The sequence below is a fragment of the Sylvia atricapilla genome, chromosome 14, assembly GCF_009819655.1.
Source record: "Sylvia atricapilla isolate bSylAtr1 chromosome 14, bSylAtr1.pri, whole genome shotgun sequence".
Classification (NCBI taxonomy): domain Eukaryota; kingdom Metazoa; phylum Chordata; class Aves; order Passeriformes; family Sylviidae; genus Sylvia; species Sylvia atricapilla.
The window spans coordinates 2,807,937-2,822,387 of NC_089153.1; the positions used below are offsets into that span (position 1 = coordinate 2,807,937).

The 14,451-nt window shown below is 55.4% G+C and overlaps 1 protein-coding gene and 1 pseudogene across 1 annotated transcript; both read right to left on the reverse strand.

Annotated features, from left to right (window-relative positions):
- Window positions 1–3,227, reverse strand: LOC136367752 (protocadherin alpha-6-like). Its single transcript, XM_066329549.1, is given in 9 exon segments — window positions 1–24; window positions 112–372; window positions 374–748; window positions 817–1,046; window positions 1,049–1,080; window positions 1,133–1,257; window positions 1,259–1,470; window positions 1,473–2,666; window positions 3,158–3,227. Coding segments are annotated over 9 exon segments (2,523 nt in total).
- Window positions 3,228–8,182: 4,955 nt separating this feature from the next.
- Window positions 8,183–13,091, reverse strand: LOC136367753 (protocadherin alpha-3-like; annotated as a pseudogene).
- Between the last annotated feature and the right edge of the window lie 1,360 nt (window positions 13,092–14,451).

Here is a 14,451-nt window from a genome sequence, read left to right on the forward strand (position 1 = left end):
TCAGGCCGTGGGGGCGGAGCCACGCTACAAACAGGAACTGCAAAGGGGACTGTGAGACTTGGCAGAGGGGGGAGAGAAGGAGTAAAGGCGAGCAAAGCAGTTGCCACTGACCGTGCCGAGGAGGGCGGAGGGCTCCGGCTGCGTGTCCTTGGGCGCGGCGCCGGGCGGCGGCGGAGGGAAGTTGGGGCTGAAAACCATGAGGTCGCTCTTGGCCGCGCCGTCCGCCACGCACAGGCTGCGGCTGTGGCGCTGCGAGTACGACCAGCTGCCCACTTCGCTGGCGCACACCAGCGTCGTGGGCCCGGGCCCCGAGAGCACGGCCGCCCGCGGCGCCCAGCGCGACGCCCCGTACAGCACCACGGCCAGCAGGAAACAGGCTGGACACGGCGCAGATGGCCACCACCAGCCACACGTTGGTGGCCGCGCCGGCCGCCCCGGCACCCGCGTCCGCGCCCGGCGCCGCCCGCGACGACGACGACGACGACGATCCCGCGGCCGCGGCCAGCGCCGCCTCGGCCGCCTCCACCAGCGACACGCTGAGCGTGGCCGTGGCCGAGCGCGCCGGCTCGCCGTGGTCGCGCACGACGATGAGCAGCCGGTGGCGAGGCCCGTCCGCCTCGTCCAGCGCCCGCGCCGTGCTCACCTCGCCGCTGTAGAGCCCGACGCGGAAGGGGCCCTTGCCCCGCGGCTCCCACAGCTCGTAGCGCAGCCACGCGTTGTAGCCCGAGTCGGCGTCCACGGCGCGGATCTGGCCACCACCTGCCCCGCCGGCGCCCCCCACGCCGCCCACGCCCACAGCGTGTCCGACGCCGACACCGAGCCCCCCGCCGCCTGCGCCGCCCGCGCCGCCTCGGCCGCCGCGCCGCCCGCCTCCGGCGCCGAGCCCGCGGGCGGCAGCAGCGCCGGCGCGTTGTCGTTCTCGTCCAGCACGAAGAGCTGCACCGTGGCGTTGCCGCACAGCGGCGGCTCCCCCGCGTCCACCGCGCGCACCTCGAACTGCAGCACCTGCAGCTCCTCGTAGTCCAGCGGCTGCAGCGCCCACAGACGCCGCTCTCCGCGTCCACCGACACGTAGCTCGACGCCGGCCGCCACCCGCCGCCCGCCGCCCCCGACCACGACGACCACGACGACGACGACGCGGCCGCCGCGCCGCCCCTCCCACACCGAGTAGCTGACGCGCCCGTTGCCCGCCTCGTCCGGGTCCCGCGCCCACAGCCGCGCCAGCTCCGCGCCCGCCGCGTTGTTCTCCCGCGCCCAGCACCGTGTACACGGCCTGCGCGAACGCCGGCGCGTTGTCGTTCACGTCCGACACCGGCACCCGCAGCCCGCGGCTGGCGCGCAGCGCCGGCGCCCCGCCGTCCTCCGCACGCACCTCCACCTCGTACTCCGACACCCGCTCCCGGTCCAGCGCCTCGCGCAGCACCAGCGAGTACGAGCCCGCGAACGTCGCCTCCAGACCGAACGGCGACCCGGCCACACCCAGCACCGCACGCGCCCGTTCGCCCCCGAGTCCCGGTCCGACACGCTCAGCAGGGCCACCACCGTCCCCACCGCCGCGTCCTCCGACACCGGCACCGACAGCGACGTCACCCGCACCTCCGGCGCGTTGTCGTTCACGTCCAGCACCTGCAATTCCACGCTGCAATGACCTGACAGTGGGGGCGTCCCGTGGTCTCTCGCCTCAATACGAAAATCAAATACACTGACTTCTTCGAAGTCGAGAGCCCCCGTGAGGTGAATCTCCCCCGTCTTCGGATTAACGGAAATCACATCTTTTCCACTCGGGGGAATGAAGCTGATCGCGGTAAAGGTCATCTCGCTATTACTTCCCAAATCCGGATCCGAGGCATTCACCCGCCCCACGAGCGTCCCCACGGCAGCATTCTCCGCGAGCTGCACTTTATACACCGACTGGTTGAACTGGGGCGCGTTGTCGTTGGCGTCCAAAACTGAGATCACCAGCTCCATTGTCCCTGTCAGAGACGGCCGGCCCGCGTCACTTGCCGTCAGCACCAACCGGTGAACGGGAATCGTCTCGCGGTCCAGAGATTTTGTTAAAACAAGTTCGGGTATAAGATTTCGCTCATTCGACTTTTGTAAATCCAGAGAGAAATACTCGCTGGGGCTGAGTGTGTAGGAGAGCTGCGCGTTCGATCCGATATCCGCATCCGAAGCACCCTCCAGCGGGAAACGAGACCCCGGCACAGACAATTCCGCGATGCTGAGGTTTTTTCGGGCGGCGGGGAAGATGGGGGCATTGTCGTTGATGTCGGTGACCTCCAGCTCCACATGGAAGACGCGCAGCGGCCGCTCCACCAGCACCTCCAGGCGCAGCGCGCACGGCGCGCTCTTGCCGCACAGCTCCTCCCGGTACAGCCGCGAGCTCACCAGCAGCGCGCCGCTCGCCCCGCTCACCTCCACGCTCGCCCGCCGGCCCTGCGCCACCAGCCGCAGCCGCCGCGCCTCCGCCTCGCCCGCCTCCAGGCCCAGGTCCTGCGCCAGACGGCCCACCACCGTGCCGGCCTCGGCTTCCTCCGGCACCGAGTACCGCACCTGCCCGCCCGCCAGCGCCCAGGCCGCCTGCAGCACCAGCACCCGCAGCGCCGCACGACAACGCTCCCCATCGCCGCCGCCGCCGCTCTCTCCGCCGCTGGCTGCGGCCGCCGCTGTGTGTGCCGGGCCCGGCCCGGTCCCGCACGGCTCCCCGCCGCCGCCCGGACGCACCGGCTCTGCTGCCCGGCCCGCGCCGCCCCCCCGCGCTCACAGCCGGGCTCTCCGCCGCACCGGGGCGGAGCCGCCCACACGCCGTTCCCGAGCCTGCAGCGACACCGTGCGCTGCTCCGCCGCCTCACACGCTCACACACAGCGCCTCTGCCTCCGCCCCGCGATGGGTATGTTTTCTGCCGTGTCTTCTGTCGTGCTACTCTTTTTCCCCTTATATCTTCCTTTTTCTTTAAAGTAGACCTTCATTTCTTCTTTCTTTCTTCGCTGCCTTTTCCTTTTTCTTGCATCCTGCGGTTCCTTCTTTACGGACATTTTTCCTTTCTCTTTCCTTTTTTTCTTTGTACTCTTTTCCGTTTCTTCCTTGACTGTCTTTTTTTTCCTCCTTTTTATGCCACTCTCATTCTATCCGCTCCTTTCCCTTCTCTTTCCCCACCTGTATTCTTTAGCACTGGAAACTCGTCAGTGTCCTCTGCCACCGCGGAGATCATTAAATGCGGAACCATCACCGCTAATTACAGAATCATTGCTGGAGAGCTGTGCTGCTCTTATCAAAGGGTTAGGAACCAACTCCTCTCAATGTCTACAGATGTGGTCGGTGCGTGCTGGTCAGCTCTTTTATCCTCTGTTTTGTATTTCCATTCTGCCCTTCTTTCTACTTTCATTGTGGTTTGGAATGGTGTTGCTGGTTGGGTTCCGGTTTTTGGGAGGGGAGTTTTTTTAGTTATGTTGTTTTCATTGTAGCGAGTTCAATATTTTCTTTACTACTTCGGCTACTACTGCTATTATATGAATATTATTACTATTAATACCGCACCTCCGGCGCATTGTCGTTCACATCCAGCACCTCAAGCTCCACGCTGCAGGAAAGTGGAGGAGCCCCTTTATCTCTTGCTTCGATCTCGAGGTCATATGACTGAATCTCCTCGAAATCCAGATGCCCGTTTGTCCACCACTTGTCCTTCGGTAAAACTTCCCATTTCTCTACCGTGCAATGATTTCTTCCACTGTTTCTGTTATTCCACTTTTTCTTTGTCCTTTTTCCTTTTTCATCTCCCTGTTTATCTTCTTCTTTTTCGTTGCTTTGTCTTTTCCCTGCTTATCTTCTTCTTTTTGTTTGCTTTTTCTTTCTCTCCTAGCTGTGTGGTCTTTCCCTCTCTTCTCTATCGCTGCCATCCTTGTATCTTCTAGAATTTTTCCACTTGAGGAAATGTTTTTAGAATACTTACTCCACCACGTCATGAAGCACAGACAGGCCCTTTAGCAAAAGGGCGCTCCCAGCTCTCATTCCTCATGACAGAGATTTGCCTTCTGGTTATGCTCCACAACGGTGCTCCTGCCGCTTCCTCTCCCTTCAGGATCAAAGCCACATTTGGACCCTTCAGTCATCTCAACGACCCGAGAAATCAATCGACAAAGCAATCACATCATAAAGAACAGCTTTGTTACATCAGAGAAGAGCCCACCCATTCAGACACCTAATACAAAAAATGCTCCAGAGTCTAAGTGACCCAAGGGAGTCTCTGTTTGCAAAATGAAATCCAGCAGACTCCAGCATGAAAAGCCTCCAAGAATGCTGAAAAAAAAAAAAAAAAAAAAAAAAAAAAAAAAAAACCAAGATGCCAAAACATTTCTCATTTGCCTCGATGAAGAACAATTCGGCCTGACTCACACCTCTCACACCTGCAGAGCTATCAAAAATTCACCACAGCATTCACGGAAAGCATCCTCGGCATGCCCAACACATCTCCTCCTAGAAAAGCATTGAGGTCACCTCTCCATCTGTCTTTGCTGCCCACTTCTCACCCGGGGCCAGGGAGCAGCAGAAATGAATGAGAGCACACAATGGTGCTCCAATCCTACAGGAATTTTGATTCAGGCAAAACTCGGTCAATCCAACATGAAGATACCACAGCTGGACAGGAACCAAAGTACACCTTGTATCACACAGAGCCTCTTCTGGTAGCACTAACTCACCTGTAGCATCACTGGTTGCTTCTTCACAAAAACTAACTCCAGCACCAGGAGTATTTCTTTGAAAGGACACTGTCCCTTAATGCCAGATGGAAGACCAACACCAGGGAGATGACTAATGCAGTGTCCCAAAAAAGGATGGCAGAACTGTACAAAGTTCAAAGAGTCTTCTGGTTGACCAACAAAATTTCGCATCAATGGCAAGGGACTAAAGGCACGCATGGCAAGTCACTTGATAAGCTGTAATATCACAGGGAACAACACCAAGCAAGAATACTGAGAACTGCTGGAGGTCCTGAGAGGATCCCACAAGAGCAGCACTACAGGGTGGGTGCTTTCTCAAGGATTCCTATTGGAATCCTCTACCACTCTAAGGCATGGGAAATGAGATCTCCACAGCTAACAGACATTCTCCACAAGTTCCTCCACAGTGACACACTGTGTTCTACCCAACAGCTTCATTTTCCTGGGAAACACTCCTCCCCACTCAAATTCACCCTCCAAATCACATAGGCCCAGGCCCTATTTAGTGTCACATGCAGGATCACTGCCAAAATATCCAACCTAATCCCACAGAATTCTGCATGAGAACATGCTCTCCACTCCAAGACATTCCATTCTGAGAAATACATTAGAGGCCACCCTCCATCTGTGCTTGCTGCCAACTGCTCAAACCATGCTGGAAGAAGCAAGAAAGAAATGAGAGCAGACTGTGGTCTAATCTGGGAGTTATACAATATTTCAGGTTGGAAGGAAAGCCACAAGGATTGTTAAATCCAACTCCCAATCTAGACACATTTGGTCAATCCAAGATGAAGACACCACAACTAAAGAGGCAGAAAGGTTCAGCTGTCTCTCAGACTCTTCTTCAGCAAGAAGCCACTTACCTGTAGCATCACTGCTTGCTTCTTCAGAAAAGAAATATTCTCAGAGCAGCAAACTGCTTCTAACACTAGCAGGAGATTGGGTACAACAGATAGAAAATAATGATGTGCATTCTAGAAAAGCCTTGGAATCGTGGGCAAAGCACAGCGCACTTCTATCATGAGGGATGGGTACCCTAAAGCTAAGGAAGGACATAGTCTCAACATCAGCGTCAGCTCAGGAGCATGGAAAAGTCATCCTGCACACTGATAGAAAATTACCCAAATGTTTGCAGAGAAAGCTGCCAAAACTCATATTTCGTATTGTCTGGTATTACCAACACATTGCAAACATGAGAGACAGAAAAACAAGACTGTGAGAGCTTGGTAAGAAGGGAGAAGAAAGACAAATAATCCAGCTCCACTGTATTGAAATGCAGGAAGGAACATGGGGCGTAAGGATATGCAAAACTTCTGGAGAAATCCCAGGTATTAGTAATGTCTGTGGAGCTCTTCTTGATATTTTCAATAGAATCCTCTGTCTCACATCCTGGGAAACGGCAACCCCACCTGAGCACACATTCTCCAGTCCTTCACCAAAGACAAACTGTTCTGCAGATCATCTCCCTCAGGCAAGAGCCTTCCCTGCTAAACCTCATCCTCATCACATGCCCAGGCCATACCTTGTGCCACTTGCAGAATCTCTTTCACAATACCACAAAACCTGCCATAACATTGTCCTTTGCATATCCTCACCTTCCCTTACAATTGGCACAAGGAACATCTCGAGGGATATGAAGCCCCCCACACTCTGGCAGATTCCTCTCATCTGCCTACACATCATGATTTATGCCTTTTCAGCAATCTCTGCTGGAAATACCACAGAACATAAGAACTGACTCCTCAAGAACTTTATGACATAAAGGCATGTCTGTTGTCACCCCAGTCCACATGGAGTTGGCACTTTGAGAGAATGAGACCAAATGCCAAAGCACAAAGACCCCATCATATCAGCTGAGAGGGAGAATTTGTACCATGGAGAACCACAGCTGGGCTGCTGTGCAGGGATTTGTGTGTACGTCAGACATCAGAGTCAGCCACCTGTGAACGGACACCAAATTCTACCAAGGGTAAATTTTCAAGTCCACGACTATGGAAGTTGAATGAACAGAAATGACGTCCACATTACCATGTGCCTTTAAAAATTACCTGAGGAGCCCAAGGAACCATCATGGAAAGATCTGTGGCTCTGGAAGCCACTATAGATGCCCACCACAATACAAGGACAGGAGGCTGAAGTGCTACTCTCCTAAAAAGGTTGTCCTAAATTGGAATCAAAAAGTTCATTGGGAATTAGCCAGCACTCTGCATGCCACACCCTCTTTACTGACACCTTGTCTGCCTCAGGCAGACAACAGCACAAGGGATGTCTGGTGGGAAATATTCATAACCTCAAAGGACAATGGGCATTAAACTCATGGAATTAACTCAGCACCCAGAAGGCCTTCAACTCCATACCTTCAGGAGCCCAGGAATGGATCTTGGAAGAAACCTGTGCCCATCCGGCCTCCTCATTTTCTCTACACATCCCCCATTCCCTACTCTGGGACGTGTTCTCCAGACAACAGCATCAGCTCACATTCTTGTCTTCTTATGACACGGCCCGTGGTCTTCCCAAGGATTTCCAGTCCCCACACACTGTGAGGTCACACTTCATATTATGACACGGTCAGGGCCTACTCAGCCCCACTGCCGTGTTCACCTCATCTCCTGTGGCTCCCCCAGCCTCAGCTGGAAACATTACATTGGAGAATATTGTTTATAGAGGTGATGTCAGGACAACTCTAAAGGCAATGGCCATTGACAGAACGTTGTGAAAGACCAACCAAATGCTGAAAAATACATCAGTGCCAGCAATGATACCTACTGCACAGGAAAATGAGGTGTCCAGTATGGATTGTGGGGTGTTTTTTGTTGTTTGGGGTTGGTTTGTTTGTTTCTTTGTTTAATAGTGTTTCCAGGGGTTTTCAAGCAATGGCTGGAGAATGCAAATAATAACATAACATGAAAACAGGACAGTGTATGGTCATGCCACCTCACTGGACAATCCAGCTGCAATCCACATCAGAAAGGCAAGACAAAGAAAAGAAAACATACACTTCAGGTCACAATCCTCTGCCTGCACACCTTCTACTGGTAACTAGAATAAAAACATACTTGCAGAAAGAACACAGGAAAAGTGTTTAAGCCTTCCCTGCTTCACAATGACTCTGGTAAGCCAAGAAAATGGGAGAAATTACACCAGAGGAGAGAGAATAGTGAAGTCACAATTATCATCTTGCATCACCTCCCTTATGGAGGAGAGTCAAACAAGAGTACTGAGTTTTCAAGACCACATTGAATACCAGCATGATCAGCAGTCAACAACAGTTACAGCACAGTGAATAGTACCTAGGGGACTGTCTCATGACATGGTGCACGTCTCCCCAGGGACTTTCAGTGCCATTAGACAAATCACACTCCTGCAGGTCAACCTTGATACCAGCAAATGGCCAGGGCCTCCACAATACCACAGCCACATTCACCTCTGCAACCTGTCACTGCCCCCTTCACCTCCACAGGGCTCACTGCAGCTTCTGCACACTACTGCCAGCAATGAGAGCACCATCAAAAACATACAGATGGTGTCATATAGACCATGCCCAGCGCTCTACTCCTTCTAAAGGTGATGTCAGAAAACTCCAAATGACGATGGCAATGATTCCATGTTGTGATAGAACAACTCAATCGCTAACAAGCACTCCAACATAAAAGACTGCATTTTTCTCTAGGAGAATCCATGTTCCAAGCTTTGTTATTAGGGATTTTGGTGCTTGCTTGGATGGTTGAGTTTATTATTTGTTAGTAAATTTCCAGGGCTTTTGAAAGGACGTGGCTCCTGATACAAATATTCCAAGAATATCACAACAAGCCAGTGGTAGGTCACGCCAATTCTCTGGCCAGGAATGCAAGTCTACAGCCATTCCTTCAATGACAGCACAAAGCCCCCTCAGCTGATGTTATATAGCTGTGCTCAGCAGACTCCCTGTAGTTGACCCTTGATCTTTTCTACTGCTTCAGCTATTCTGGGTGGAAATCCTAATCACCTGCAAGTTCTGTCACTCTCCTGAAATGCTGGACACCATTAGTAGACACAGTACCGGTACATCTCTAATGACAATGAGCATTAATTTCATATCCCATGGAAAGAAACAACTCCTCATGAACACAGCAGTGTAAATGATATTATCCTTAGAGGTACATTTGTGTATTTTAAGAGACTGTTTCTGGATAACTCAAACTCTGCTGCTGGGGATACAAATATTGAAAGAATGTTGTGACAGGCAAGTGTCAATCTCCAGGCATGAAAAAAAATACATAGAATGATTTTGAGCAAAGAGGGGTGTCTTAAAAACCACTTCCATTTTCTTACACTGTCCCTGAATTTCCAACCCCTGCGTAAACCGATTATAATGCTATCCAGAAAATCCACCACAGAGGGAGAAACCTTGAGGCCTCAACTGTAACCTTTCAGGAGTCACTTGAACAGAGCAGGAAAGAGGGCACAGGTTTTGACAATGTTGATACCGGCTCAATCAGCACTCAGGAAAGGCAGTTCAGCGGTCCATGGTGCCTGGGGGATTGTCACCACTACATGCGTGTCTTCACCTCCTTCAGCAAGCAAGGGTTAAAATGTTACACACCAGCAAGGGAAAGTGCTGTCAGCAGAGCTGACACCTCGGTGCACCTATTCTCACAATCCACAGAGGTTTCTTTCTAGGGGATACAAACGTAGGAGAGAACACCCCTCACTCAAAGCAACAAACGCAGACACGGTCCGTAAATTTGCTGCAGGATCCCGGAAGACATTTCCCCAGCTCACTAACAGCTGGGGAGCTCCGGAAAGGACACTCCGGCAGATAAAAAGGTGCCGTTACGATTCTAAAGATTCAGCCAACATTCCACTGCCCTCAGGCCGTGGGGCGGAGCCACGCTACAAAGAGGAACTGCAAAGGGGACTGTGAGACTGGCAGAGGGGGAGAGAAGGAGTAAAGGCGAGCAAAGCAGTGCCACTGACCGTGCCGAGGAGGGCGGAGGGCTCCGGCTGCGTGTCCTTGGGCGCGGCGCCGGCGGCGGCGGAGGGAAGTTGGGGCTGAAAACCATGAGGTCGCTCTTGGCCGCGCCGTCCGCCACGCACAGGCTGCGGCTGTGGCGCTGCGAGTACGACCAGCTGCCCACTTCGCTGGCGCACACCAGCGTCGTGGGCCCGGGCCCCGAGAGCACGGCCGCCCGCGGCGCCCAGCGCGACGCCCCGTACAGCACCACGGCCAGCAGGAACAGGCTGGACACGGCGCAGATGGCCACCACCAGCCACACGTTGGTGGCCGCGCCGGCCGCCCCGGCACCCGCGTCCGCGCCCGGCGCCGCCCGCGACGACGACGACGACGATCCCGCGGCCGCGGCCAGCGCCGCCTCGGCCGCCTCCACCAGCGACACGCTGAGCGTGGCCGTGGCCGAGCGCGCCGGCTCGCCGTGGTCGCGCACGACGATGAGCAGCCGGTGGCGAGGCCCGTCCGCCTCGTCCAGCGCCCGCGCCGTGCTCACCTCGCCGCTGTAGAGCCCGACGCGGAAGGGGCCCTTGCCCCGCGGCTCCCACAGCTCGTAGCGCAGCCACGCGTTGTAGCCCGAGTCGGCGTCCACGGCGCGGATCTTGGCCACCACCTGCCCCGCCGGCGCCCCACCCGCCCACGCCCACAGCGTGTCCGACGCCGACACCGAGCCCCCCGCCGCCTGCGCCGCCCGCGCCGCCTCGGCCGCCGCGCCGCCCGCCTCCGGCGCCGAGCCCGCGGGCGGCAGCAGCGCCGGCGCGTTGTCGTTCTCGTCCAGCACGAAGAGCTGCACCGTGGCGTTGCCGCACAGCGGCGGCTCCCCCGCGTCCACCGCGCGCACCTCGAACTGCAGCACCTGCAGCTCCTCGTAGTCCAGCGGCTGCAGCGCCCACAGACGCCCGCTCTCCGCGTCCACCGACACGTAGCTCGACGCCGGCCGCCACCCGCCGCCCGCCCCCCCGACCACGACGACCACGACGACGACGCGGCCGCCGCGCCGCCCTCCCACACCGAGTAGCTGACGCGCCCGTTGCCCGCCTCGTCCGGGTCCCGCGCCCACAGCCGCGCCAGCTCCGCGCCCGCCGCGTTGTTCTCCCGCGCCAGCACCGTGTACACGGCCTGCGCGAACGCCGGCGCGTTGTCGTTCACGTCCGACACCGGCACCCGCAGCCCGCGGCTGGCGCGCAGCGCCGGCGCCCCGCCGTCCTCCGCACGCACCTCCACCTCGTACTCCGACACCCGCTCCCGGTCCAGCGCCTCGCGCAGCACCAGCGAGTACGAGCCCGCGAACGTCGCCTCCAGACCGAACGGCGACGCCGGCCACACCCAGCACCGCACGCGCCCGTTCGCCCCCGAGTCCCGGTCCGACACGCTCAGCAGGGCCACCACCGTCCCCACCGCCGCGTCCTCCGACACCGGCACCGACAGCGACGTCACCCGCACCTCCGGCGCGTTGTCGTTCACGTCCAGCACCTCCAGCACCACCTTGCAGTGACCCGACAGCGGGGGTGTCCCTTATCTGTCGCTTCGATTGTATCTCATAAGAACGAATGTCTTCATAGTCCACCATGCCTGCCAGTGAATTTCACCCGTCCTCTCATTTAAAACGAAAAATCCATCCCCTGTTCAGGAAAAGTATTGCTCACACTATATACCACTTCGCTATTACTTCCGAAGTCGGGATCCGTGGCATTCACCCTCGTCACCAGCGTTCCCTCTGTAGCGTCCTCCGGCAGCTGCACTTTATACACCGACTGGTTGAATTGGGGCGCGTTGTCGTTCGCATCCAGCACGAGATCACCAGCTCCATTGTCCCTGTCAGAGACGGCCGGCCCCCGTCACTCGCCGTCAGCACCAACCGGTGAACGGGAATCGTCTCGCGGTCCAGAGATTTCGTCAGTACCAAAAACAAGGATTCTCGGTATTCTTCACTGCGTGCAAATCCAGAGAGAAATACTCGCTGGGGCTGAGCGTGTAGGAGAGCTGCGCGTTGCTCCGATATCCGCATCCGAAGCACCCTCCAGCGGGAAACGAGACCCCGGTACAGACAATTCCGCGATGCTGAGGTTTTTTCGTGCGGCGGGGAAGATGGGGGCATTGTCGTTGATGTCGGTGACCTCCAGCTCCACATGGAAGACGCGCAGCGGCCGCTCCACCAGCACTCCAGGCGCAGCGCGCACGGCGCGCTCTTGCCGCACAGCTCCTCCCGGTCCAGCCGCGAGCTCACCAGCAGCGCGCCGCTCGCCCCGCTCACCTCCACGCTCGCCCGCCGGCCCTGCGCCACCAGCCGCAGCCGCCGCGCCTCCGCCCGCCGCCTCCAGGCCCAGGTCCTGCGCCAGACGGCCCACCACCGTGCCGGCCTCGGCTTCCTCCGGCACCGAGTACCGCACCTGCCCGCCCGCCAGCGCCCAGCCGCCTGCAGCACCAGCACCCGCAGCGCCGCACGACAACGCTCCCCCATCGCCGCCGCCGCTCTCTCCGCCGCTGCTGCGGCCGCCGCTGTGTGTGCCGGGCCCGGCCCGGTCCCGCACGGCTCCCCGGCCGCCCGGACGCACCGGCTCTGCTGCCCGGCCCGCGCCGCCCCCCCGCGCTCACAGCCGGGCTCTCCGCCGCACCGGGGCGGAGCCGCCCACACGCCGTTCCCGAGCCTGCAGCGACACCGTGCGCTGCTCCGCCGCCTCACACGCTCACACACAGCGCCCTGCCTCCGCCCCGCGATGGGTATGTTTTCTGCCGTGTCTTCTGTCGTGCTACTTTTTTCCCCTTATATCTTCCTTTTTCTTTGTAAGTAGACCTTCATTTTTCTTTTCTTTCTTCGCTGCCTTTTCATTTTTCTTGCATTCTGCGGTTCCTTCTTTACGGACATTTTTCCTTTCTTTCCTTTTTTTCTTTGTACTCTTTTCCGTTTCTTCCTTGACTGTCTTTTTTTTTCCTCCTTTTTATGCCACTCTCATTCTTTCCGCTCCTTTCCCGTCTTCTTTCCCGGCACCTGTATTCTTTAGCTGCACTGGAACTCGTCAGTGTCCTCTGCCACCGCGGAGATCATTAAATGCGAACCATCACTGCTAATTACAGAGTATCATTGCTGGAGAGCTGTGCTGCTCTTATCAAAGGTGTTAGGAACCAACTCCTCTCAATGTCTACAGATGTGGTCGGTGCGTGCTGGTCGCTCTTTATCCTCTGTTTTGTATTTCCATTCTGCCCTTCTTTCGACTTTCATTGTGGTTTGGAATGTGTTGCTGGTTGGGTTCCGGTTTTTGGGAGGGGAGTAGTTTTTTAGTTATGTTGTTTTCATTGTAGCGAGTTCAATATTTTCTTTACTACTTCGGCTACTACTGCTATTATTATGAATATTATTAATATTAATACCGCACCTACGGCGCATTGTCGTTCACATCCAGCACCTCAAGCTCCACGCTGCAGGAAGTGGGAGGAGTCCCTTTATCTCTTGCTTCGATCTCGAGGTCATATGACTGAATCTCCTCGAAATCCAGATGCCCGTTTGTCCACCACTTGTCCCATTTCTCTACCGTGCAATGCTTTCTTCCACTGTTTCTGTTATTCCACTTTTTTCTTTGTCCATTTTCCTTTTACATCTCCCTGTTTATCTTCTTCTTTTTCGTGCTTTGTCTTTTCCCTGCTTATCTTCTTCTTTTTGTTTGCTTTTTTCTTTCTCTCCTAGCTGTGTGGTCTTTCCCTCTCCTTCTCTATCGCTGCCATCCTTTTATCTTCTAGAATTTTTCCACTTGAGGAAATGTTTTTAGAATACTTACTCCACCACGTCATGAAGCACAGACAGCCCCTTTAGCAAAAGGGCGCTCCCAGCTCTCATCCTCATGACAGAGATTTGCCTTTCTGTCTGCTCCACAACGGTGCTCCTGCCGCTTCCTCTCCCTCAGGATCAAAGCCACATTTGGACCCTTCAGTCATTGCAACGACCCGAGAATCAATCGACAAAGCAATCACATCATAAAGAACATCTTTGTTACATCAGAGAAGAGCCCACCCATTTAGACACCTAATACAAAAAATGCTCCAGAGTCTAAGTGACCCAAGGGAGTCTCTGTTTTGCAAAATGAAATCCAGCAGACTCCAGCATGAAAAGCCTCCAAGAATGCTGAAAAAAAAAAAAAAAAAAAAAAAAGGCAAGATGCCAAAACATTTCTCATTTACCTCGATGAAGAACAATTCGGCCTGACTCACACCTGCAGAGCTATTAAAAATTCACCACGGCATTGTCACGGTAAGCATCCTCGGCATGCCCAACACATCTCCTCCTAGAAAAGCATTGAGGTCACCTCTCCATCTGTCTTTGCTGCCCACTTCTCACCCGGTGCCAGCGAGCAGCAGAAATGAATGAGAGCACAAATGGTTGCTCCAATCCTACAGGAATTTTGATTCAGGCAAAACTCGGTCAATCCAACATGAAGATACACAGCTGGACAGGAACCAACGTACACCTTGTATCACACAGAGCCTCTTCTGGTAGCACTAACTCACCTGTAGCATCACTGGTTGCTTCTTCACAAAAACTAACTCCAGCACCAGGAGTATTTCTTTTGAAAGGACACTGTCCCTAAATGCCAGATGGAAGACCAACACCAGGGAGATGACTGATGCAGTGTCCCAAAAAAGGATGGCAGAACTGCACAAAGTTCAAAGAGTCTTCTGGTTGACCAACAAAATTTCGCATCAATGGCAAGGGACTAAAGGCACGCATGGCAAGTCACTGATAAGCTGTAATA